Source organism: Simochromis diagramma, unplaced genomic scaffold, assembly GCF_900408965.1.
Source record: "Simochromis diagramma unplaced genomic scaffold, fSimDia1.1 OVJJ01000604.1, whole genome shotgun sequence".
Taxonomy (NCBI): domain Eukaryota; kingdom Metazoa; phylum Chordata; class Actinopteri; order Cichliformes; family Cichlidae; genus Simochromis; species Simochromis diagramma.
This window is the reverse complement of record NW_024387416.1, coordinates 1,296,503-1,323,854: the sequence shown is the minus strand read 5'-3', so window position 1 is coordinate 1,323,854 and position 27,352 is coordinate 1,296,503. Positions and strand designations below refer to the sequence as shown.

Here is a 27,352-nt window from a genome sequence, read left to right as displayed (position 1 = left end):
AATACTTTCTATCTGCTGAGCGGCCAACAGAAAAGCAAACATCAGTGAAATTCAAAATGTCAATCGTTAATTTCCTGGAGCGGCATCACTTGTAGACGAACTCGAACACCTGTTCTCGGATTGCTTTTTTGGGACTGTTTTTTATTTCATTGCTGCAACAGACACAGATGTCCCTATTGAGGTTTTAGTGCCAGTTTTCTCCAATGGAGAGGGAAGGCAGTAAAGATGGCCAAAAGGCCTCAGAAGGGAAACTTGATGAGTGAAATCGCATCGGAGCAACTAGAGTTTATAATACCTCTCGAAAAAATAAATACTGGCTTCACATAAAACAGACTGTTTGAGGGAGAGGCGACTAATGTGGTGGCGGTTGCCACCTAAGTCTTTAGTCTCTTTTTTAAAGTTGATGAAATGGCAAAAAAGGAGAGAAAGCAGCCGTATTGAAGGGGTGAGGCGGAAAAGCTTTTGCAACAGGGATAATTTATTCAAGAGGTCAGGGCTTACCAGTGATTTATAATTCTCTGTCTGCTGATATACAGTCCATTTTTTGCAGTACGGTGCATCTATGGAACAAAAAAACGTCCCTACGGGTTTTTCTTGTGCTCCGCATCCCTCGCCAGTGAGACGTCTCCCAACGGAGACACCGGAGTCCACAAAACTCTTCTTCTTCTTCTTCTCTGTTTTGGCAATACCAAAGTTCAGTCATTTTGACACAATCTGCTAAGCAAATTAAAGATTTTTTTCTTCTTTTTTTTTGTTAATATAATGAAGCAGAGCAGCCTTTGCCAGCAAACAATGAAAGGATTGAGTTGGCAAACGGTGAGATCAGTGTCGTTTTCATGATCAAACGGTTAGCTGGCTAACGGTGCGGATGGGAACGCTTCCAGAAGAGTGGGCTGTGATGTAGAGCAAGAGGCTCCTTTAAGGGGAAATGGTACTCTTTGGAGCTAATCTGCATGGGATTTAGCACGGTACTAGAACCTATCTGTTAAGCCACACAGCGGCTCTGTTGGCTACACCGCCTGTATCAGAACTCAATTAAAATGATTCACTCCCCATGCAGTCCTAACAGCACTTCTTTGTGCCTCAGCTCCCTGTCTGTGTTTTTTTTCTTCTTTCTTTCTTTCAGGTATGCTAAAATGCTATTAGCATTAACTCTTCTTCGGTGGTGGCAGACGTTTAATGGATAACTGCACCGTGTTCTCTTGGGAAATTTCTCAAATAAAACATAAAACTTAAAATGTGACAACCTAGAAATCAAAGTTAAGAGTGTCATGCAGTATGCTTTTTCCTACTGGTCTCGTATGTCTAATTTTAGGGCTAATTAACACGAGTCTCTACTTTTTTTCCCACATATTACGCAGTCATTGTGCCAAGTGCTTTTCATAAAACTGTAGAGTGAATGTTTTAGTTTCTCACTTACTTTGAAATCTGTACTTCAAGCTGAAATGTTTCATGTGGAATTGCCTGACTCTTTTTTTTTTTTTATGCTAACTCTTGAATTTCTTTGGGTTGCAGTTGCAGAAGAGAGAGCGCTCGTGTCGGTTTTATGTTCAGGTATTTGGACCAAATTTTATTCCTCACTTCCTGCTCTTCGTTTCCTCATTGTGGTAACTTGTGCTGTCGTTTTCCATTTTTCCATTTTTAACCACAGAATGTGAAACTTGGCCTTTTGAAGTGGCGCCCAGTGCCACAGTATCAAAGTCACTACATGTGTGTGCCATGTGTCGCCTTTCCTTGCAACGCTTGTCTTAAATCAAAGGGTCAAATTTCATTTTTGTCATTGTGTCTCAACTTTTAGTTTATTATTCATATTTTTCACCCACCACCCTGCATGCATATGACATGTAATGATAGTTTCTTGGCACGAGCCTGAGAGTTCCTCTATTTTGAGATGCCGTAGATCCTTTGTGGATTTTCTCAAGTGTCTCAATCATTTTAAAAATGCCCCAGAACTATCATATCAGCACTGCTTTCCAGTGAAATAACCCACATCAGTGGAAAGCATCAGTCAAAAATAATGCTATCGGGCATGTAGCACATGCCTGCATCTCTCAGCAAAAGCTTAAGAGCCAAAAGAACTGACCTCATTATACCAACAAGTCAACTTCTAACTACTCTTCTAGCTACTAAGTCAGCCAAAGTTATGACATGTTATGATTCTGCATGATGCATAATACATATTTGTCCCAATTTGGGGGGTTGAGGGGTTCTCTTGCTTCTCTCAGCTGTTTCTCGGGCTACTGAGTGGGATTTGTTGTCCCTGAGGTGACTTTTTAGCTGCCATCAGGATAATTTCTACCTTGACAAGAGAACTATGGGAGAAGTTGACATCCCTGTCTTCATGCAGATGGTTTCAATTAATCTGCACACTGCAGCCAGATGTTGTCCTTTTATATATAGGCTCAGTAGCATGCATGCTAAGCAACATGTATTTCACACTGATCCCTCCGAGGCATGTCAGAAGGCATTTTGTTATTTATGGTTTTATATGGTTGAGTGTGCTCATATGTTTAAATGGGTTTCTGAGTGAAAGATGCTTTCAGCACAAATCAGGTGGTGTTCTGTTTTTCTTGTTGTCGACAGATGCCACAGGAGGACTAGAAATGCAACTATTGTCGGGTCTTTGTGTAGCCAAAGATCAGGGGCTCTCAAAGTTTTGATGTCTGAGTGCCAATTTAGAGAGCCAACATATGTATAATTGAAAAGAAATGCAGACATCAAAGACTTTGAGTTGGTATTTGCAGGGTTTCTCTTCAGGGGTTGAGGCTATAGGTTTGTAATTGCCATGTTTCTCTTTATGTTAGGTGGCTGTTACATTTCTTGAAAATATAAGGAAGGTTTAGTCTGCTGTGATGGGTAGAAAAGAAATGCTCCCTTGAGCTTGTTATGTGCTGCTATATCATAGCAGAACAAGAACTGTGGGTAAGTGAAATGTACAATGGTCCATTCATTCCCTGTTGGAGTTAAGAGTGTCAACGCTGGGCCTTAAGTTGATGACCCTCAAGTGCCATAGACTAATATAATATCTTAAAATTAGAAAAACAAATTGTTGAGTTACACGGGGCAGCATACCTCTTCATTTTGTTTCTTACTATAATGATCGTATCGTCTGTACTATATCCTCCAATTAGCCAATCTGAGACAAATTTTTTATGAATATCACACGTAAAGCGATTAACATCCATATTTAAGAAAACCCCAAATTATTTAGGTTTTTAATCCTTTTTGATTTTCGCATAAATTGGTGTTAGAGTCTCTGCTTGGGCTCGTTTCGCGTGTCACGTTCAGCACATGTTGCTGGCATGTAACTTGGCGCTCACCAAACTTTGTGTCTGTGACTGAGTTTAGTTCAATACACCACAGAATACAAAATGAAATGAAAAAGTGCACCCAGATTTAAAAAACAGACTTTTTTTTTTTACTCATCGTGAGTGCCTGAGCCCACGAGCTCAATAGGAAAGTGTTTACAAAGGTCAAGTCTAGGGCTTTCATGATTAAGGTTATAAAAAAATTTTAGCGCAATCATGGAGCGCAGAATGGACAAACTCTGGTCAAACTTCCTGAAATGCGTTGGCAGAGACATTTCAGGGATATTGACTCATTCTGCGCTCCAGATGGGTTAATTGCGTTAAAAACTAACGCAAACTAAACTGCGTTAATCGTGATGACCCTAGTTAAGTCAGAAAGATATTTTCCCACAGACTTCTATAGGACCAGAAGTCTTTTTGTAACCATGACAATCACCATCTGTAGGACTTCAAACAGAACGGCGCTTCCCCATTGGCTTCATTTATCCGACCTGGACTGCATCCATGTTTCATGCTCTCTCTGCGGTGCCGCTAAAAACCAACAATGCCACCGTCACCATGATTGGGTTCATGACTGTTGGCACAATATTTCATGCTAACAGTTACCCAGTGGCTCTACAGTGTAGACCCAGCCGTGCCTCAAGAATCTTTAAAACACGCACAGACATCATTATATACTCTCGAAGATTTGGCTTTCATGTTTTTGGCCATGTTTTCACCTTACAATGTAAATCTATACATGACTGTGCACACAGCCCAGCTGCGCACTTTCCTCCTCTGTTCCGTTCCTGTGCTACGTTGACAAATTCACACAACAGTGAGGCGCTTTCACTTGACGAACTGGAATAATGGAGCAACATCTGTGGCCTTAAGTAAACACAGGCATTGACTGCACGCGCTGGCAGCCTTTGAGAGACTTTCACTGATTAGGGAAATTGGGCAATGTTTTCTCCAACAGGACCCTGGTGGTTGACATAAGTGGGATTAGCAGAGGAATACAAAGCAAACGAGAGCTGCACCTGCCTCTGCTGTCCCTCTGCTCGGAGAACACGCGTGGCGCTGAAAACAGACTGTGACAGCGCCGTGGGAAAAGGCAGGCTGCGGGAGTACAGGTGCGGCGGAGTCGAAGGAGGTGCAGAGTCCAAAATAAAGTGCAGGGCTTGTGGTTGATGTCTAAATTAGATAAGGAGTGATTATTTCCTTAATTGAGGGCTTCTATCTTGTTTAAGTGGTAAACAAGTAAATGACATTTTAATTCATCTCATCGCGAGGTCTTTATCTTCTTCAACTCGTCAGAGAATTTCAGCGCGAAGCTACTGTATATTTGCCGTTTTAGTCGCATATTCATAACCAATTCAACCTGTGGCAATTTCCCTGCCTCAGCTGAGCTTGTGTAGATACAACAATGATTAATTATGAGTGCCTCTGTATCTTTCCCGCTTGTTTGTAAAGAGTCGTATCTGCTACATGTCATAGCCAATTTAATCCCACTGAACAGAATTTGGCCTTGATAGAGCTACAAAGCATAAAATGATCAACGCACTATGTTCTGCATTTCCCCTGCAGGGATGTTTCTCTGCTGTGCCCTTTGATTCTGCATAAACAGGATAAAAACGACGCCCTGCCTCCCTTGCCTTTTTGGTCATTACTAATGGCAGCGTGTCTATGGGCAGAGACGTTATGGTTGTCCAATTACTGTGATTATATCCGTCCATGTTGTTCTAATGTCAAACAAAGTTGCTTTGAAGGTTTTCTTCCTTTTTATTTATTTCGTTTTAAAGCGAGCGAACGACTGCGCGGGAGTCGAGGGATGTACAGCACGTGAAAATATCCCAAATAATGTCTCATACCTCAGTAGGAGCCAAGTGAGTGTGGATTTGCGCAATACAGGGAGGATGTTGCGCTCCGACCCGAGTTAAACTGATGGCGTGAAAAGATGACCGAGGGGGGCGGGGGAGTGTCGCAAAGCAGGATGACCTCAGAGCAGGCAGAAACACAGGGAGGATCCTTGTTCGGAAATGTAACGAGATGACAAAATGTTGGAAGATGAAGATTGCTACTTCCTCGGAAACAGAGGCCTCCACATCTGGCCTGCAGTGCAGAGCTCTCTCTCTGAATAATGAGGGCTTTCTCCTCACAGAGAGGAAAGTTCTGCTGATCAGTGTTGTGTAATAATTGAGAAAGTCCTGTGGTTATTTTTTGTGTGCGTGTATGCGTGTGTGTTGAGAGGATATCTGGGTTATCCATACACGTGTGTGCATACACTGAAATTCTGGTGTTCTTTGATAAAGTCGTTATAATTTTTAAGGCCTGAAAATGAAAATCTGAACACTTTATGTTAATTCATGATCGTTTTAGAGAGTCTAGTCTTGAATACAGTTTTCTGTGTCTTGCTTTAAATTAAAAGGCGAAGCAACTTGTGGACCAAAGTGCCGTCTACTGCAGGTTCATTCAAATTAAATACAAATGTTTCGCAGTATTGTTCAGTAGAAGGCTTTTTGGAGGAATCTGTGCAGCAATGAATTTTTTTCTGTAATGAGAAAAAAGAAAATCAGAAAATCTCACATTAGATTTTCTATCTGAGTTGTTTTAGCATGAATACAGCTACTGTACAGTTGCCTCTGCAAGCCTCTTTGCAACCCACCTCCACCTAAGCTCCAATTTTCCATGTGATTTCGGATTTAGAGTCATGTCACTGAAGCCTGCTCGGGGTTTAGTGCTGCTGTTCTCCCTGTTTTAGGCTTTCCATTAGGGCATGCTCATAACAATCTTCTTTTAACTGAAATGCAACCAAATAAGAAAAAAAACAGCATCACTTGTTGTATCACTGATTAACATCTATCCATTTTGTATCTCTTAGTGTAAGTCTTAAGGAAAGGACTGTTTTCTTCAGCTGTTGAGGTTAATAGAGGGTTTCTATCAAGACAGTAGTGAGATGAAACCTGAGACAGAAGGCAGAAATACAAAGGTAACCCCTCAGACACTCACCTACACAGAAGCAACCACCCACTTACTGAAGAAGGCTTGATAAAATATTAAAGCAGAAGGTTTCAGAGATTCTCAAAGAAGAGGGATGATATGGCTAGCAGCTAATATAGAACAGACAAGAAATGATGCTACAGCTTCATTTGAGCCCAGAGACAAGAAGTCAGATAGAAGATGACAGAGAGAACAAGACATCCCACCTTGTTTATGTTCTTTCCCCCCTACCATTTTGAGATCAGCCTTCAACGTCAGTGAGAGGAAACAAGCGAGAGGAACCAACTGGCAAACGGGAAGGGAGGAGTGCGGAGAAATGAGGGGATGAGAGCTAAGTGCACAGGGAGAGCCAACCAGGCTAGCCAGTCAGAGAGGAAAAAGAGGGGAGATCAGCCACAGCCAGAATCAATTTCCCAGACCCAGAGTTCATTTCATCAATCAGCGCACAGATAGAGGCACATACACTACGGGTTAGCTTGGGCTCTTGCCAAGCGCGCGCTAATGTCCACCTCTCCCTTTCTTCCTTCCTTCTGCATTGGTATAAATGGCCTCTGCACTGCAGCTTTTCATCATGCTTGTTCCAAGTGGAACATTCCAGCAGTGAGTCCAGCTAACGATTAGCATTTCCTCATGTACTGGGACCTGAAATATACTTTTTAACTGCTGCCTCACATTTCACCGTAGAAGAAAATAAACTAGCCAAAAAAAGAAGGGGGGGTCTTTGGGAGTTTGCAGCACCAGAGTGAGATGCTACATTTGACAGATGGAGTGGCAGTGTGCTAATAGCAGTAAAATAGCAGCAAACCACCACCACACATGCACAGTAGGACTTAACTGCACAGACTATGATGATAACAGTGGTGTTCCACCTCCCACCCTCACCCCTTCTGCATTTCTCTAACTGCAAATGTGCAGTGTTCTCAGCCCCAATCAAGAAATGATTAAAGTGTATAGGTTTCCAGCTTTAATTCAAAGGCTTTAAAAAAGTGTTGCATTAACTGTTTAGGAATTACAGCCATTTTTATAGATATTCTCCCAATTTCACTGCCTCAAGGGTAAAATGGGCAAACTAACATAACTTTAAATAAGAGGATTGTTTTTTATATTTCAATGAAAGCCCTTTGTAGCCTGCGAGTGCTGTATTCCCTCCACCAAGATGCTCTGCTTGGCCATTTCTGCAGATGCTTTAAATTGCTGCTTGTTTGAGAGTCTCTCTGCTTTCAGTTTTAGCTTCAGTGGCTGGAAAACATCTGTTGGGTTGGGATCAGGTGAACGACTTGTCTATTCAAGTATGCTATTTCATTACATTTAGAAACTCTTGGGTTGCTTTTGCAGTGTGCTTTTGGCCATTATCTAGTTGCCCTGTGAAGTGCTGCTTGTAATTTTTGCAGCATTTGGGGGAATGTAAGCAGAGAGTATAGCTCTCAGAACTTCACAATTCATCCTGCTGCTTCTATCAGCAGTCACATGATCAATAAACACTAGAGGCCCACTTTCACTGGCAGCCATACTTGCCTGTTGTATGGCTGCATGGATGGATGGATACGGATATCACCAATTAATCTAACAAGCATGTCTTTGGACTTGTTAGCTCCTGGGAATTGTTGGGTATTTTAGCTGTCTAGTAGCCTGACGATGTAGGCAGGGCTAGCGTGTTCCTCAGGTCCATCAGTTTAATAAAAAGATTTTCTGGATGTGTTTATTTGTGCTAAACACAGCCATTAACCTTTTAGGTCCAGTGAAAGAGCTTTGATCATTTTTTCTTTGGTTTGTTGTCTTTTCCATTAATTCTGGGGTTCAACAATGGTTTAACATGTGGGTGGATTTAATTTAAGAGTTCAAACATAAGAGCTGTGGACTGCAAAATGACAACTTTCGATGTGAGCAAATGGCCAGGGTCTTCACTGGAAAAGGGAAAGTTGACTTAATGACTGTTAGTATTTCCCTTTAACTGCATTTTTTCACTTTTACTTTATTTAATTAATGTTATTATTTTTATTCATTCATGTTTCAAAGCAAACCTCTTTAACCTACTGCCTGTGCCAAGAAACTTTGCTTTTTGATAAATCCATGGCAACATATTGCAGACTAGAGATTTGCCTTTGGGTGAAAGATCTTGGAGAAAAAGTAAAATGTGACAGCCTGATCTAATGGGAAGACGGGTAAAGATGCCGCTAGCTTTCGTAAATAAAGAACACGGTGTCACCACTGAGTATTCACAATGGATTGCCTCACAAAATAGCGTCCATTGAAAAACAGTTGAACATTAGACATAAACAGTTTGGAATATTAGGTTAAGAGCTTGGTGTCCTTTTCCTGCCTATACTGGAAATTTGAAGCTAACCAAAGTAACCAATTACCCAAACTTCTCACAAATATGGAAACAGGAAATCATGACTACCCTGGATTTCTCCAAAGGGAAGCCAGATTTGCTGCCAGCATCTCTAAAGTCTATTATTTAAACATGTGCAATATTTCCTTAATGTACTCAGGTTGAAGGTTGGACTTTGGGCCATTGTGGCACCTTGATTCTCTTTGTTCTCAGTGGTTCTGTTGTAGATTTGTTGCTGTATTTGGGATCATTGTCCTTTTGTCCTTTTGTTTTAGCCTCATATGGTCTCATATTTGAATCTAGAATACTTTGATACACAGAGGAGGTCACCATCGCTCAAGGTGCCCAGACCCTGAGCCCATTGAACAAGCACAAGTCGTCATCCTTCCACCACCACTATGATTCAGGATGATTTAGGCGTTTGTGCTGATACGCCATGTTTAGTGTTCTCAAACATGTGGTGCTCTACATCAGCAGTCCCCAACCCCCGGGCCACGGACCGGTACCGTGAGTCGTTTGGTACCGGGCCGGAAGAATTGAGGCTCGGGTTTGAAATTCATGGTTTTCAGGGGTTTTATCGGTTTTTAGCGTTATTTTTTTTTAAATCATTTTTATCGTTAACTCTGTTTCCCTGGGTCTTGTCCCGTGTGTTATGAATCAATCTTCTTTTTTTGTTACAAGTACTGGTTTAATTTTGTTGTATTTATCCGCGACACCTTAAAGGCCGGTCCGTGAAAATATTGTCGGGAATAAACCGGTCCGTGGTGCAAAAAAGGTTGGGGACCGCTGCTCTACATTATGGTCAAACACATCCAATTGGGTCTCATCTGCCCAAAGTTACAGAAGTGTTTTTGTTTGTTCAGACGCAGCTTTGCAAAGCTAAGCCATGCTGCCATGTTGTTTAACCCTCCCAACCAAACTTGGCTGCCATGAACTTGAACTTTTAACATGCTAACTGAGCCCTGTAGAGTCTGACATGTTGCTCTTGGGGTTTTCTAGAGTTTCCCTTAGCCTTGCATTGCACGCTGGAGTGCATTTGATGAGATGTCTACTCCTGGGAAGATTGTGGCATTGTGTTAATACACAGCTGAATGCTCCAAACCAGACTATCTGCTAATTAAGTACATTTGGTTAGCAGCACTTGGTTACAAGGATGTACTTATTTTTTCACAGGAGTGCATACAATCACATGACTTTACCTACAAGAAATCTAATAAAAGTATATCCATATACTGCTTGACTAAATATCTGACATTTCGGCAACATGTTCAGCCTTTAAATTGCAGATTGTTTAAGGCCCTAAAAGAAAGTGCTCATTCATTGCTGCAGTGTACGAACAGATGAACACGGGGTGACACAGTGTATTGGCACAGAAGCTATTTTTCCTTCGCTGTGACCTTTATCTGAAATTATTTCGGCCGTCAAAATTGTTGCAAATTATTTCACAAAACACAGGCCTGAAATGAGCACAAAAAGTATTATGATAATGGGAGTTTCAGTGCAGAAGGATAAAGTTTGCCTTGGATTTTCCTTCCAACACAATTTGTCTGTAGCTTCTTCATCATAAACCAGCCCGGCTGCCGGTTATTATAAACACTGAAGAATACATTTTTGCATTACAATGTAATGGCATATTGGAACCGCATGCTCAATTTCAGGTCTTATCAGGTCTAGCATATACTGTCAGTCCAACACAGTGACAATATCCTATAGTGTTTGTGTCATAATATCATTCTCTGGTTTAAATGAGGTAAAGATTTGCATGCTCTATACATATTAATAACAGTAATGAGTAATTTGTGCCACAGTGGTTTGGTTAATCTGTTGCATCCAAATGACGCGGCGTGCATCAATGTCGGCTTTATTGCTTTTCTTTTAGCTGATCTAATAAAAAAATAAAATGCCTGAAGGACCAGTGTGAGAGCTGATCCTTTATTCCAATATTAATTTCGGACGTCACGTTTTCTGACCCAGCCCTCCAGCCCCAGGATTGGACTGGTCTGCCACCTTGTTCTCCTTTTGCATCTATTGTGCATGTGGAAGAAAAAAAGCGAGACGACCTCGTCTGCGAGTCCATCAATCGTTCCCCCCCTGAAGAACCATTATTTCAGTGTTTTAAGAAGTGCTGAAAGAAAATCTTGCAGGAGGGAACAAAGAAGGGGAAAAAAAATGTCAGTGCCTGAAGAAAGAGAGCTCCTTAATTGAGAGTGAATCAACCTTTGCCTCTAGCTGAATGTCAGAAGGTGTGATTGGAGATTGGCTGCAGATAATGAATAATTACATCAAAGTTGGTGCACTGCTTGTGCGTGTGTGTGTGTGTGTGTGTGGCTGTATTACCCGGCACGGCTTGCAGTCGGCGTATGTGCCTGCCACTGACTTTGTGTATGTTCCTGTATACTAACAGGTGCAGAGGTGTGTGCTCTCTCTTGCGTCAGCCTCTGAGTGCTGTGTGTGTCTGTGACTGTGTGTGGGCGGATTAATGTGTACAGGGTATGTTTTGAATGGGGAACAGCCAGCTGGTGCTATTTGAAATTCCCAATCAGTGCTCTGACTCCTCTTGCTATCACGGTGGCTGGAGACAAACATAAAGTTAAAATTATAAAGTATCCGAGGCTGGGGGAGCTATTAGATTTATTCCACGTGACTGTAACCCCCACCTTTTTTTTTTATGAGGAATGCTTTTAATACACTCGAGCACATGGCTCCTCTTATCGCCTTTAGCTTTATCCCCATGCTGTTGTGGAGTCGTACTAAAGCTCTTATTCCCCTTCATAAATCCATTGATCAAAAAAGATGATAAAAGCGAGGTTCACAGAGGGCGTTCTGTGGTGTGGCATTACCAACGTTCACGTGCACCTTCACTTCCACTTTCGGGATGTCACAATTGCACAAACTGTCACAATTGCTTTTAAAGAAGCGTAAAGAGGGAATCCAAATTTGACCTTTTTTTTTTAAAGAACTGAATTAAATCTGTGATTTTCATGATGAAGCCCGGAAAAGTGACTATTACTAGCATTATTAGCCACCTACTGCACTGTAATGGCTTAGAAACAGCTTCTTTTTTTGTCCCAGCGGCGGTCAGGCTCTTTTAGCTCTTTCGGAGCACTGGTACCAGGAATGAATTGCCTTGCTTGACCAATTAGTATTCCATTCCTAAATCTCGCCATTGGCATTTTTAAATCTTTAATGGCTCTTAATTTTTCATCTTGTCTGGAGGATGTTCTTGTTTCCTCCTTGCTTACCCACTCCGGCATTGTTGCGGGGAGATTAAAGATGGCATATTAGTCCTTCGACGGCATTAATATGCAGAGAAGATCCGATTCGAATGGCTGCAGATAGCTGCTGCTGCTAGCAAAGATCTTTTACATCCCTTGAAAATTGTTGTGTTATAATTATTAATTTTTATAAAATTTATTTATCCATTTATTTTGTAGTGCGTTTGTGCATTGGGATTGTCTGCATGGAAGAACATTTATCACACCAATTAAAGACCATTGCCTCAAGTCATGTAAGAATTGGTCTCTGGACTTGTGAGCACTGACTCTGATTCATTTACATGATTTTTTTTTTCTCCCTGTAGATAAAAGCAAATAGCAGCAAACACAAGAGAGCAACATCCATTGTCATTACAGATTCAGGTGTCGCTGCTGCAGGTCGATGATCCATGTCTAAAAGCATAACTTTTAAGTGAATGGGAAATAGACTCGTGAAATTGCTCAATATAAAAATTATTATGAAATTTAAGCTAAAATGAAAAAGAGAAAGGGGTGAAAAAAGAAACTCTCCACGCTTCTTCCTCGCACAGTCCCACAGGATTGTGCGATTTGTTTCTCAGTGCTCAGCTCCCTTTGATCTTCCTTCACTCAAACCATTTACCACATCGCCACGTCAAGCTGCCGCAGTCCCAGGCCAGCTTAGCTTCCTCTCACTAAATCAATGATTTGAACTCCCTAGGCCATGGTGGAGACCGTCAACAATTTGCTACAGCCGCAGGCCCAGGCGGCTTGGAGGGAGCTGAGCACAGGCGAGCAGCTGAGGGCCGCCACCATGCTGCTGGACACGGTCGAGCAGGGGGCCTTCGTCCTGGCTGATAACCTGCTCAAGACTGACATCGTGCAAGAGAACACCGACAACATCCGTAAGTATGCACAGCCACGCTTGCAGTTTGCATGTTGTCATGTAAAAATAAATAAATAAATAAAACACGTACATGTATGCAAAATCAGATGATTTGTAAGAAAGAGAGTGCCAGTTTGTAACACACTGACTAATGCATTCCTTTGAAAGTATACGGTATATGGTAAATGAAACATTTACTATTTTATTGCCTCCTTTTCTAATGATCATTAAGCAATATAGTATGTGTGGTAATGTGTTTAATGTAGTGGCTGTAGTCATTAAACAAAAACGGTTGTTTACCAAGTTAAAAATACACATTAATTATTTGAAGTTATCTAAATGTTTGAATGAGGGGAAAACCTCATGGACGGATTTCTCTTTGCTTTCTTTTTTTAGGGTGGATGGATGAACGGATTGATGGATGGATGGATGGATGGATGAATGAGTGGATGGATGGATGAATGAGTGGATGTGGATGGATGGATGGATGAATGAGTGGATGTGGATGGATGGATGGATGAATGAGTGGATGGATTGGTTGGATAGATGGATGAATTAGTGGGTGGATGGCTGTATTAGTGGATGGATGAGTGGGTGGATGGATGAGTGGATATATGGATGGGTGGATGGATGGATGAGTGGATGGATAAGTGGATGGATAGATCGTTACATGGATGAGCGGATGGATGGATGATAGATGGTTGGATGTATGGATAGATGGATGAATTACAGGTGGATGGCTGTATTAGTGGATGTGGATGGATGAGTGGATGATAGATGGATGGATGAGTGGATGATAGATGGATGGATGAGTAGATGGATGAATTAGTGGATGGATGGATGAGTAGATGGATGTGAAATTGAATGCCAGCGAGCACATTACATTTAATTTGGCGGTCTTTGTTTGAGTGAACCAGCTTGGGTAGAATTATGTTCTCAAGCTGCTGGGAAACAGATTATTAGCTCATCTGGAAGACACTGCATTTTCCAATTATGACAGACAATCATAAGATGAGTTTAAAGAGCCGAGCATTCGTTTCTGTCGTTGCATTTTTATTTGATATCGTTTGTTTTTCCCAGTATTTTTCTCTCACGTGCCTATAGATCCTTGGCCGATCTTGCTTGTTGCACAGGCACACGAAGTTCACCACGCAGCTATTGATCCCCTCGCGCTGACAGCGGAGCTTTTGAGGTGTTGGATCAAGTGTGAAGGTCACTGGAGTAATGCTCTCTGTCTTGCGGGAGGTGAAATCTGGCAGGGCTGCTTATAGCTGATGGCAGCCGGCTGTAAACTGACAATTATCTCTAATGATTGTGTTTATATTCGTGTCAGTTATTAGCAGGAATTAACCACTGGTGCTGCAGATCAGGGATCGGTGCTCATTATTCAGTGTATAAATACCAAGCGAGCTCAGATAATAGAAGTTGTGTCATTACGGTTGTCCCTGGTGGGGTAATTCCAAACTGGATGCATCCGTCGCTGGGACTTTCTTTTTTTTGCAGCTTACATCGAGAACCGTGTAAAACTTAAATAATTGGAGCTAGCGGGGCAAAAATAATGCCATGATGTATCGCCCTATTCTCTGAAGACATAGGATTTTTATCCCATCCCCCCCCCAAAGTTCCTGCTGCCATGGCAACCTAAAAATATAGGTCTGCTGGCTTAAAAGGAGGCGAGCGTAAGGAGAATTAATAAAATGGGTTTTATTGTATCTGGCACACAATTCATCTGGGTATTAAGGAGATTCTGGGCTCGTTTGGAGAAGGGGGGATGAAACGATGCCTGCAAAACTCGAGTGAGATTTTATAGCACACTGTGGTAGTCTGGTTAATTATGTGCTGGTGACATGTTTACTGGGCCTTATCTCTCTGTTTGCTGGGCTTTTTTTTTTTCTTTTTACCCAGCCAGTCGCCTCCTGCAATCCCTCATGCCATGCAGGGTAGTTAAATGAGGACAAGGGGGCCCTTCCAAACATTTGTAATCACTACAGCAGCTAATTACTTATCCCTCACTTTGCCTTGCATGTGACATTAAGAGTGTGTGTGTGTGTGTGAGCAGGTGCACTGCACTTAAGACACCTGGAGACGTCCTTTCAGCGTCAGGCCGAGCTGGTTCTCTCGCTTTAAAGCGAATGTCGAACCCTTTTTAAAAAGCCTTGCTATAATTTTAGGCTCAAGCTGATAATGAGATCTATTCTGTGCGCTTTCAAAGAAGGATATTTCTGCAGTCATTGTGTCTGTGTTTGTGTTTACGCGTCACGCTGCGTGTGCTCGTCTCGAGCTTTTGTCTGCGAGAGAGCGCGCGCTCCGCTCTCTGCATGATAATCTTGTGAACAGATTTCTGCCGATTAGCGTGTTATTTAAACCAGCTTTGAAGGTATAGCCTTCGGGGTCCAACAACTCCTATGGCATCAAAGAAATTCCCTAAAGCCCGTCGTAAGCTCTTTTACACAACCGCACAGGGGAAAAGAAAGACAGCAAGAGAGAGAGGGAGGGAGACGGAAAAATGCTTCCTTTATTCAGAAGGCAGCCTCTTGGAATCCAGGGAACGGTAAGCTATCTGGGGTATTGTCTTAGCTAAGTTGAATAGGAATGTATCACAACCCCCTGGCCTTTACAAAAGCGCAGGAGAATGCTAATACAAAAGATTTTTTTTATGGGAAACCCTGGTATGAGAACAGATCCAAAGGCAGGATTAAATGTGACCTCTTCGTAGCTTCCTGTTGGCTGTAACCTTTATCAAAGTCAGAGGTGTCACAGTCCGCTGACGTGAGATCATCAGCTGAATGCCTTATTGGCCTTAATTAAGTTTCTTTTTCTTACACTGAATCATTTTTTGTTTCAAGTTGAGATTCTCCACTACAGACTAATCTGCCTGCTAGTTCAAGTAGAACTCTGGATAGGCTGCCACTCCTGGCGAGTCGCACTATAACTGAGTGGCATTTAGCTGGCAGCGGATGTCTGGACTGATCGTAGCCGGCAGTCACCTCATTCAAAAGGTGTTTTGGGTGAACTGGTGTGGCTCGCTTACTCGAGAAGGCGACCTGTAAGTGGAAAGGCTGTTGCAGAGGCCTGGGTTCGGGTCATTATCTGCGTGCCGTTCTCCCACTCGGCCCCTGCGTTACTGTTCTCCTGACTATCCTATCAATAAAGGCTAGGAAAAAAAAAGACGTGATTGTTACTATTTTTCAGAACTCATTCCTCAAACTGATCATGTCGCCATCGTTAGAAAGCATAAAAAAACGTAGCAGAGACATGTAAGTCAAAGAAATCCGTACCAAGCCGGCAACCGCCATCTTTTTGTCTTTGAGCCAAACATCACTGGTTAGGTGTCTGACTGCCGGCTGAGGCTCAGGAGGTAGAGCGGGTTGGCTACTAATTGGAAGGTCAGTGGATTGATCATTGACTCCTCCAGTCCACGTGCTGGAGTACCCTTGGGCAAGATACCGAACCTCAAGTTGCCCTTGAAGCATCCATCAGAGTGTGAGAGTGTTTGTGTGTGTGTGAAGGTAAGAAAGCACTTCGAAGTCGATAAAAGTATGAATGCATGTATGAATGGGTGAATGGGACTTGTAGTGGAAGGCAATTTGAGTGCTGAAGTGAGTAGAAAGGCGCTGATAAAGGGCTGGATGAAAGTGTCTGTAGTACAACTTTAAAAAGTCCTATTTGAGCACCAATCCATTTACCATTGCACGCTCATGTGGTAGCACTTTGTCAATCAAAGTAGACACAGCCTAAAAGTGTCTCTTTTTTTCTATCCATTTTCAGTTTAAATCGGACTACAATTTACAAAATAAACATTATACTTTAATGAAAAAAACAAAAAAGACCCTCAACGAAAAAGAAATGTTTCCTAAGATTATATTTTTCACACACTTCTATGCATTTGGACATACTTTTTGAAACCAGAGTAGCCACCCCCTGCTGGCCGTTAGAAAGAATTCACCTCACTGGCCATCTTTTATCCACAGTTTGTGCTTTACATGAGAGGTCAGAGGTCGAGGCAATCTTGTGAATGCCATAACTTAAAAATGTGGTCACTTAGGATTTTCAAATTGAATCCTGGTGACCTTGACCTCAAGGTCAGAGGTCAACTTTTCTGAAAAACACCTAGGATTTTGACCTTTATACCACAGGTGCATCTACAAGGATGCTGAGGGGTGGCTCTGGTGAGTGCCAGTTTTTTTTTTATAAGGATTAAGAAGAAGACGTAGGGTCTTACAGCTTTTCATTTGCTGTTTTCCTGCGGTTTCGGTTTTTACTGTAAGCTGGTCACTGCTTGTTGGACTGTCCCATTGTTTTCCCATCTCATGGAAGTCTGTAGGTGTCTAGATTACAATATAACCTATTAATACCATTTCCGTGACTGTTTCTTCAGCTTATACCAGATTTTACACATTTGCAGTGACATTTCTTTACAAGAGCTGCACAATCGTGGCTAAAACTGTAATCTCTTACATAAACGTCAGCATTGTTTACTTACACCCACAGCCTCTATTAATCCACACCGCACATTTAGAAATGTGCATTTGTGTAACTTCTTTTCTGTATTTCTACCGAGCTGTGAATCAGCAGACTCATCTCAGCGCTCTGGGAGTTAATTTGACATTTAGGAATGCCTAGACTTCACACAGGTCACCTGTACTTAAGAGAGGAGCACACTAGACTGCTTTATTAAATTGAATTGTATCATGCCGTAATAACTTTGATGGAACGAGATTTTTATTTGAGCCAGGCTCCTATCAGCAGCTCATTTTCCTCTGCTGCGTGACACCAGAGTCTTTGAACCATAAATTAGGAGCTCGGTGCTCGCTTCAGACACAACAGCTGTTGAACTGCTGCAGAAGCGAGCTTGTCTTGTCCCGTCGGTCTTTATTTTCTCCTTGCATCGTTCACTCTCTGTGCTCTTCAAGAGAAAAAGATTCCTCAGAATGAAGGTGTCTTTTTTTTTTAATAAAGCAAAGACAACCTTTGTTGTTACAGTTTAGGGGAAAAACAACATTGCCATGTGTAAACTGTACACAGTCGCAGCAGATAACTTCTTCTGTCAATGCTGAGTGAATCAAGTGAGGATGTGTTGTATTTAGAGCTCTTTGGCGATGCAGTGATTAATAAAACCAGTTGCTACACGATGAATGCTTTTTGGAATCAATATAGCAATTGGAGGTTTCTTTGCAGTTTGCTAGCATCTGCTCCAGCTGTTAGCTGTAAGATTTTCTGACTACAGTTTAAATATTCCATCAGTCGTAATCAATAACAAATTTCTTACCCAGGCTTGTGTTGTTGCTTGGTGTAGGTACAGTGATATACAAAGCATAATTACTTTACCGCTCTAAATTTCTGGCTTTTGAAAAACAGCTTTCCTTCATGTACCTATGAAGCATAAAAACTGATGAGAGAAGTTGTAAACGACCAGTAATGAATGGATTTGGATGACTTATGATTTTTAATCTAATATCTGTTACCATCACGAATGGGACATGTTATTACCTAATGCGAGCTTATCATGTGAAAAGTTTGATTGATCATCAGAGGAAACTTTGTTATGTTAGCATAGTTTGAAACTTTGGTGCTGATTAAAGAAGCAATAGATCTTTCTAGTTGAGTTTCCGGAGCATCAGCTAATAATAGCGTCAAAATGCAGCTCTAAAAAATGACTTTCTTTTGGAAAAATGCTGAAAAACTGATGATTTCCTGCAGCATTGTCTGCTACTCCCTCCACTATCCAGTGCAATCTGGCTTCCCTAAATATAAATCGGAGTAGCTTGTTGACGAGGCCAGATGTTTTTTCACCAGTTAAAGAGGCTGATCAGTTTGTCCTATCCGGTGTTTAGGTGATGACGTATGAACCCTGTTTCCGGGTCAAAACTACTCTGCGTTTATTAATGCTGTTGTCTTTTTAACGTGTTTTATTGCTTTGTATCTTGTTCTATTAAATCTCAACAAGCCCCTACAAAGTCAGTGATCACTGTTGGCCTCTCTCCGTTTTTATTGTCACTGTTCATTTTAAACTCAGTTTTTAAAACCTTACGATAACTACAGCCCAGCCCACGCAGCTGTATGTTAATGACTAAGCTTATATTGTGGATGGATTATCTCAATTGTTCTCCTGACTGAAGTTCAGTCCGTTTACAGGATCCTGTCATGTAATTGCATCTGTCCCAAACTATCAGGAACCCTCACATTAAAAAGTTAGCATTCATCCTCCAGCTTCACTGTGTTTATGTTATGCTAACCATAGCTGTTTAGCTAGCCACCACATAGCACATCATTATATACAGCTAATCCAACTTCAGTAACCCTACAAATGTCATTGCTGTTTACTTTTCTGTCTTCAGTTATGTTGGAAGTGATAGCAGAGCTGTATGTTTTAATTTTTTCAGAAATCTCTCGGTCAGAACATGCTATATCATGTTTAGGTGGGAACTAGCGAGCTAACTTCCGGCTAACTTCTCACTCTGTTAAAGTTAATAAACTCTGTTTTCATGGATGCCTGGATTTTAAACTTAAACAGCCACATTGATCATTTTATTACAGATGAAATAATTTAGCCAGTGACTGTCTGTCATGCTGCAGTGTACATTTAACTTTGGGACCTGAAGCAGAGGTTGAGGTTGGACCCGGAAATGGCTAATGACGTCAGACTTAAAGACGGTTATCCATGAAGGGAGTTGCAAACCCTGGTGTTTATCTTTTTCTGGGGCTAGTGCTTCAAACTGAAGCCAAGTTTATTGCTTCTTTAACCATCTTTGCTCATGTCATCAATTAAAATGATAAAATTGCATTAGATAATACAACAAGCCATTGAAATAAAGCAGTGATTGTTTGACTGTGTACATATTTTATTAAGACTTTTCAAAGTGTTCCCAAACTTTTGGGTACTGCTCTGCATGCTTATTTACGGGCTTGGAAAAACAAACATTTGATACAATGATTCAGTCAGTTGCTTGTTGTTGTTCTTCCCAGGAGCCATTTTGTAAACCAGTCATGGAAGTCATAGAAAAGTCAAAAAAAATAAGTAAAGTCAGCTTGGTTTGAATTGGGGAAAAGAACATCCAGCTCTCTGTCAAGGCTATAACTCTGAGATTTTTTTTTATTAATGTTGTAAAAGAAGTGAGTCAGACTCAGCCAGTCTGCAAAATACTTTCCATGTACTCGATACTCTAGCTAAATTCTTAGTTGAGAGACAGGACCCCAGTGTCCAAAGCGGTTGCTGTAGCCCTCTATTGATTGCTTAATGTTGTTTGCTTGCTTGGGTTTGTTCTGTTTTGTGCAGAGCTAGAGGTAGCGAGAATGAGCACAGATGGGAATTTGCCTGATCTGAAGTTCCCACAATCCGGAGGACAAGGCAACTCTATCCACCTCTCAGCGAACACACTGAAGCAGCACGGAAGAAACGGTAAGAAGTTCGACCTTTTGAATTTGCTTTTATTGCTCCCGTATTGTGGGTTTGAAGTGCAATCATGGCTCATGCGCGCCTTCACTCTGTGTTTTATTATTCAGGGTTATGATAAATTTAAGAGAAAAGTTTCAACTTTGCTACAATAGAAATATTGTTATGTTACTTGGCTTACGAGAGCTGCTGTAATTAATCAAAAATTCTTTTGCTGTTTGTCGTCTTTTCTTTTTTGCTTCTTCCACTTGTGTCATTGCATGGGCCTCCATTGGTTTTGGAGGAATTTTATCACAGATGCTGGTGAATAACTTTCGCTTTGCTACCCCAGTCCTTTGTTGGTCTGCATATAAAGCGCTTAGATCTTTCTGCAGCCTCTGAATAAGACCCTGGCTGTTGAATTAGTTACATTCAAGCTCTGCCACTAAACTGTAAATGAGGCAGTTAGACTCTATACATAGATATCTTTGGGAGCAGTGTCGCCCCATTTTTAGACTTTTATTATCAGCTCATGCAAATCAGAATCGACTCAAGCTGCGTCCCCGTGTCTGTGCTGGATGACTAAGTCCATGTCCAGCCGTGCCCAGGCGGATCATTATAGCAGGGTGGCGAATATTTCCCCGATATGCAGTTCCATAGCACCCAAATTGTTTTCTTTTCATCAGAGTGAGTGATCTCAGACACGGCGGGAGGGAACTTTGAATGCACAAAAGTGAGACAGCAGGAGGCAATTGGGAGAGGAAAAAGGAGGAAATGATTAACAAGAAAAATGGTTGCCTTTGTCAGTGCCAATAGGAGTCTGTTTTTTTTATTTAAGTCTGATGATTTCTGAATGATTTCTGCTTTTCTGCCTCGTGTGCAGCCATATTTGTAGCTCTGTCTGTTGTCTGTACTATGTGCTGCTCTGACTTCAGATTTAAGAAGCTTTGTTTAGTGAGTGGATCCATTCGTTATCACTTTTAGCATTTTTCTAATTTGAGTGTGTTGTGTGAGCGGTATAAATAACATGACAGATTATCATGTGCATTGTTTTCACATTATGTAAGTAGTACTGCACCCTAGGTTTGTGGACACAATCCAAAAAAACATTGAGTATAAACCATTTTAAACTATAGTTCAGATACCTCGGCTCTCTGGTGCAAGAAAAGAAAGTGGCATCAACGGCGGAAGTACACTCAAGAATCGTTCAAGCGGCAGCGGCGGCTTTCGCCTCCCTCCGATGGTGCATCTGGAAGAAGACAAACGTCACCCTCATCACTAAATCCGCCTGTACTGCACACTGGTATTGCCCATTCTTCTCTATGGATCCGAGACTTGGGTCATAATCAAGCACGACCTCAACAAGCTCGAGGTCTTCCAAATGTGCTGTTTGCATCAGATTCTCAGAGTGTCGCTCGGTGACCGTCTCAGCAACAGCGTGGTATGTAGTCAATGTCACCAGCAGCCCTCGATGGAAGATCTGATCCAGAAGTGTCGACTTCATCTGCCGCATGAGTAACCATCGCCTGCCATATCGCATTCTGCTGTAGCAGCACCCCACTGGAGAATCAAGAGTCATGCGCCCAAGAAGAGTTGGATCAAGCAAATTGAAGATGATCTTAAACAACGACGTCTCATCCTCGAGCAAGCAAAGGTCAAGGCCAGATATCACAAGGCCTGGAAGTGCATCGTTGACCAAGATGGAAACCCTACGGCACCCACTGCGACGTATTGGCTTCGGGCGACCTGTCCTCCTGACCGCCAGCTAGGGAAAAAAGAAGAAAGAAATAAAGAAACTATAGTTCAATGTCTTTTCACGGGACATCTTCATGTTGGCATTCTTCTTCCACAGCATTCTTCTTTTGCTGTGGAAAGAAGAAGATAAAGAAGATCCTTGAAGCTGGTGTTTCTCCAGAGCATTTCTCTTCAGTGTTTTGATTTAAAGCCACTGGTTGAGGAAGTTTTAGCCAATAGTCAAAGCACTCAATCATCACTGAAAGCGAGCAGGAAACTGTTTACTGTCTGAAAACATGTTTAGCTTGGAAGACTGGCCAGTGACTCTCCTATCAGTGCCCAGCCTTACTGTGTGTGTGTGTGTGTGTCAAAGGTCTATTTTGAAATGAAGTGATACCCCATGCTGTGCATTCTTTAATCAGTGCGAGACTGTTCATAACTGTCCTCTTGCAGGTGAAATCCGAATAGCGTTCGTCCTGTACAAGCACATCGGGGTCTATCTTTCAACTGAGAACGCCAGCATGAAGCTGGGCAGCGAAGCCCTGGCCACCAACTACTCTGTGATCGTCAACTCGCCGGTCATCACAGCCGCCATCAACAAGGACTCTAACAAAGTCTATCTCTCTGACCCGGTCATTTTCACCATCAGACATCTGCAGGTAATTCTGTGCGTCCGCATGTTTGTGTATCCGAGAGATGGGTTTCACTTTGATGTCAGTGCCTCTGATTTTTTTTTTTCATTCACGTACAAAAAATGCGCTCACACATTCACTTTCTTGATAGCACCTGTCATCACGATTTCCTCTATCACCGAAGCGCAACAAAACGTACAAATCCCATCACAAACCCGGGAAAATTAAGCGAATGTGAACAAGTTTTATTCAAGGAAAGGTGTGGAAAATTAAATTGTGGAAAACAACATTGCTCACAGGGTGATGGCAAGAACACCTTGTTGTTTATTAGTTTGAACAGCAACCTGATCTCCTGAACAAATATCAGTCATATTCGGCCTCGATGGAGGCTGCTTAGTCATTGTGGGGAGTCGTGACTTTCCCCTCTTGACTCCATTATCTTCTCCACACTCTGCTACCCTCAAAATATCCCTGTTTTGTCTGCAAACAGAGCCTTCAGCTATTACCGGAGATGTTGAGCAACCATAGGAGAATTGCGGCGGGTCTCGCGTGTGGGAGGGACCTGGAAGAAAGCTACAACAGCAGAAAAAAAAGGAAAAGGACCCAGAGCGCAGAGGGAGGGAGGGAATAAGAGAAAGGGACGATAGCTTATGGAAGTCAAAAATTAAGTGGTGGGGAAATGTCAGGGGGGCAATGTCAGCGCAGTTATTGCTCTGACTCACCTGCCTTAAGTGTAATTTGTAATTTGGACTGTAGATTCACTAATTTTACTGTTGCTCTAATGTTAGGGTACTGGCGCTTTTTATACCCTTTTCTAGCTCAGATCAAGTCATTTCAATAAAAAGTGCCCTTTTGGAAAAGCTTCTCCTGCTTGTAGTCCTGCAGTGTGCCAAGAGAGCCGCCTCGTCTTTTCCTCACGTAAATGTGCCCTCGCCAAAATAAAACGATTTATTTTTAAAGCAGATCTCGTCCTCATGAGGGGCTGTACAGTTAATCGCATGATAGTCGTGATTATAATCTCGTCTTCCTCCGTTAATTAAATTTGATTGGTTGCATTATTATATATAGTATTGACTGTTGCATCAAATCGAGAGCTCCCTGTTCTTGTAAACCAAACAGAGGTGCTGCTGAATGAGCTCTTCGTTTAACGGGTCTCTATTTGCTTATTATTTTCTGGTGTGATAAAACTGTAAAGACTGTGATATGTGAGTACTACTCTGCTCATTTACAACTCCATATGTTTGTTCTTGGATTGCTTTTGCTCTGGGTGGGATCTATTAGTGAGAAAGTGAACATTTTGTCCTCAGTGTTGATCTGTTAGCAGCAGAAAAAATGGTCAACTGTAAACATTTGAGGGAGTTTGACAAGGACCAAACTGTGATGGCCGGCGCCAGTCTTCAGTGGTGATTATCTATCAAAAAGGGCTCCAGGGAAGTGTAGGGGGCTGCATAGCTGTAGACCAGTCAGGGTGCCCATGCTGACCTCTGTTCACCACCAAAACCATCAACAATGGTCACGTGAGCATAAGAACTGGATGCAGTGGAAGGACGTGTCCTGCTATGTTGAATCGTGTGCGTTGCTTACCTGGGGAACACCTGACACCAGGATGCATTATGCAATGTGATGCTTCAAACCTCGGGTCCTGCCGTTAATGCAGATGTTACTTTGACACCACCTACATAAGCACTGTTGCGGATCATGTGCACCCTTTCATAAAAACTGTATTCCCTGATAGTGGCCAGAAAACAGAAATGGTTCAGGTATAATTTGAGGAGCACAACAACGAGTTTGAGGTGTTGACTTTGCCTCCAAATTCTGCAGATCTCGGTCCAATCGAGCATCTTTGGGATGTGCTGGACGAAGGAGTCGGATCCACAGATGTTCCACTTCACACCTTGCAGGATTTGTTGTTAACATCTTTGTGCCAAATACCACAGCAAAGCTTCAGGGGTCTCATGGATTCCATGTCTCGACTGGTCAGGGCTGTTCTGGGAGTAAAATGGGAACCAGCACAGCATTAGGTATTGGTGTATTTATATGGGCCTTAGTACAGCTACAGTCCATCCACTGTGTGAAACAACTTGAGGTACATAGCAGCTTCATGTAAACCGAATCCAGCCACTGTATAGTGTAGGCATTACATTACTTCTATATTAGGCTTCCATACTAAATCCAAGGTACTTGTCTTATAGCTCTTCTAAGTTGAATCTAGCTCAACTTTGCCCTTGAAAATTAATATCTAAACCATGCGGTTTTGGATGACTGGTCTTCTGAGATGATGATGTGTCCTCTAGTTATGGTTTCGCTTCCTTGCCTCGCCACTTAATGGGACCAATTAAAGCCATTAATGGGACAGAGGGTCATCCTACCTCCTCTCCGTGTAATATTTAACGCAGGGTTTGGGTGTGTGAAGGGTAAACTCAATCAGCGGCAAATTTACATTCGCAGAGGATAAACGTTATTAGACTAATCACCCTGCAGCGTGTGAAACTATGAAAAGCTGCAGCATCGCCCAGCATCTCCAGCAAGAACGCAGACGCGTTTAACCTTGGAAGCTGAGGGTCGCTGTGGAAAGGATATCGTGCGTCTCTGTGTGCACGCTCGCTCTTTGTTTTCGTAGCTACAAAAGAATTGGGCTCAAGAGGAAGAGGCTGTTGATGTGTCTATTTATCAGCAGCTGCGTTCTGTTGTGCTTGTCTGTTACTCAGCCTCGGTGTTGTGGGTGACTTTTATGAAATGGCGAGCAAGATGGCAGGGAGGCGTGCCCGTCATTAGGACCGGAGCCCGGCACAGACAGCAGTGGTGCCCATTAAGCTGTGGGGCAGCTCACTGTCACGCAGTGAAAGTTAAAGAGAAAGGTCAAAAAAGCACAATGGATGACAGGCAAGGGGGCCGCTTGATGCTTTATGACAGCAAAAACACCTGCTATTCACTTTACAATGGATATGGATTGCATTGGGGAGAAATTGGACCCTTTTTTTTGAGGATGTTTGCTCTGAAAATAAAAGTAAAGCAGAAATAAGCCAAGCAAATGTGCCATTAACTTCAAATCCCTTTGCTGTCTTTCCCCCTCCGAACAGCAATCTGAGGAGAACTTCAACCCCAACTGTTCGTTCTGGAGCTACAGCAAGCGAACCATGACTGGTTACTGGTCGACGCAGGACTGCCGCTTGCTAGGCACCAACAGGACACACACCACATGCTCCTGTACACATCTGACCAACTTTGCTGTCCTCATGGCTCACGTGGATGTAAAGGTGAGCCTGTTTTTTTAACTTGTTTTATCCTCAGAAACACAATGATCCGTCGTGGTTTACACAAGCGACTCCTTCCAACGATAAAAAAGCTGGTTCACGTCGTATAAAGTTGATATCTACGTTGGAGTTTATTATATGTTTTATACTTGCTTTGCTTTTCAATTTAGCGGGTAATCGACTGCCAGCTGTTTTCTGACCTTCACAAGGCTTTTGTCTGCTAACATTTAAAGTACCCGCATTCATACGCTTTTAAACAATGACCCTGTGTCAGTGCGTATTGATTGCAGCCATCTTAAATCTCCATTTGTGTGAAGTAACCCAATATGTGATGGCTCCACTGTGTTGTGTTGTTTTGGGTTTTGTGAGCAGCGGCTTTCAGAAATGCATTTTATGCTTTGCCTTCATAAATAATGATTTGTTTTTGGCCTTCAAGCCTTTGTTGAAGCTCTGTGAATGGGCCTTGGTCGATGTAGTGCTAAAAGACGTGTGTTTTCACCTGTCCTTGTACGGTCTCTCTCTTAAAAAACCTCACATGGGAGCTTCTCTCCACTTCAAAATTCCACTTTCGATTGTATTCCCGGAGGCAGTTAGCCTAGCGTAAAGACTGGAGGCTGCTATCCTGGCGTTGGACAAACTTAGAGGGGTTAATGGAAGCTGTACAAAAAAGTATAAAAGAATAGTGGAGTTGAGATTTTGGGTGACGTTAATACTGTGCATGTTGGAGCTGGCAAATAAAAAAATGTCTTTTTCCGTGTCCAGCCACGAAGGAAGCCATGTTTTAGTTCTGATGTTGACAGACAGCTTAATTATTTCTGTCACAGGAAGTTTAGGAGCTGACTGCTGACAGAGCGGAGTAGTTTTTGGTATCTGTTATGGCATCTGTCTCTTCAGAGTGTCTCTTATAATTCAGCGGCAGAAAAGAAATATACACTCTGTCTGCACCATTCCAGCTGGCCCCTGTCCATATAACCACTAGACCTTCCTTCACCTTCCCGTCTTTCCGAGTCTGATTCTATCTCGCTTTTATATCGTAGTGACAGAGCATACATCTATGTTTTAAAAAACGAAACAATTATGCACATAATTTAAAAAGAAATGTTAAAAAAATGTTAAATCTTAAATGTAGAGGAATGTGGCATAACCTGAATTATTGAACATAGCTGGCCAATACCACAGAATTAAAGTTATTAAGACTAATAAAAACATTTCTCTTGATATGTCAGTCATTCAGGTCTTGGTAGTCCTAAGTGTTTGAGCTGAAAGCAACTGGGCTTCTTTTATTGGTTCATGAAGACATTTGTACCCCTGTGAGGAATCTTGGAGTTATTTTTGTCAAGGATATGTCCCTTAGTGCGCATATTAAACAAATATGTAAGACTGCCTTAATTCATGTTTGCAATATCACTAAAATTAGAAACGTGATGCTGAAAAACTAGCTTGTGCATTTATTACTTTTAGACTTGACTGTTGCAGTTCATTATTATCAAATCGCTCTACATACTCCCTGAAAAGACTTCAGTTGATCCAAAATGCTGCAGAGCATATTCCTCCCATATTATATTCTGTTCACTGGCTCCTTCCCCTCACATACAACATCTTGAATAATCAGGCTCCATCTT

The 27,352-nt window shown here is 42.1% G+C and overlaps 1 protein-coding gene across 21 annotated transcripts in view; it reads left to right on the top strand.

Annotated features, from left to right (window-relative positions):
* LOC120721804 (adhesion G protein-coupled receptor L3-like) overlaps positions 1 to 27,352 on the top strand; it is a 252,581-nt gene that overhangs the window by 174,303 nt on the left and 50,926 nt on the right. For 17 of the 21 annotated variants that reach the window (XM_040012415.1, XM_040012413.1, XM_040012412.1 and 14 more), the window contains 5 exons: positions 1,516 to 1,554; positions 12,574 to 12,757; positions 20,015 to 20,137; positions 22,298 to 22,503; positions 25,557 to 25,733. In XM_040012415.1, coding sequence (XP_039868349.1) covers positions 1,516 to 1,554; positions 12,574 to 12,757; positions 20,015 to 20,137; positions 22,298 to 22,503; positions 25,557 to 25,733 — 729 coding nt within the window. The remainder of the gene's footprint in view (positions 1 to 1,515; positions 1,555 to 12,573; positions 12,758 to 20,014; positions 20,138 to 22,297; positions 22,504 to 25,556; positions 25,734 to 27,352) is intronic. The other 4 variants (XM_040012416.1, XM_040012419.1, XM_040012428.1 and 1 more) reach the window with 1 other exon arrangement.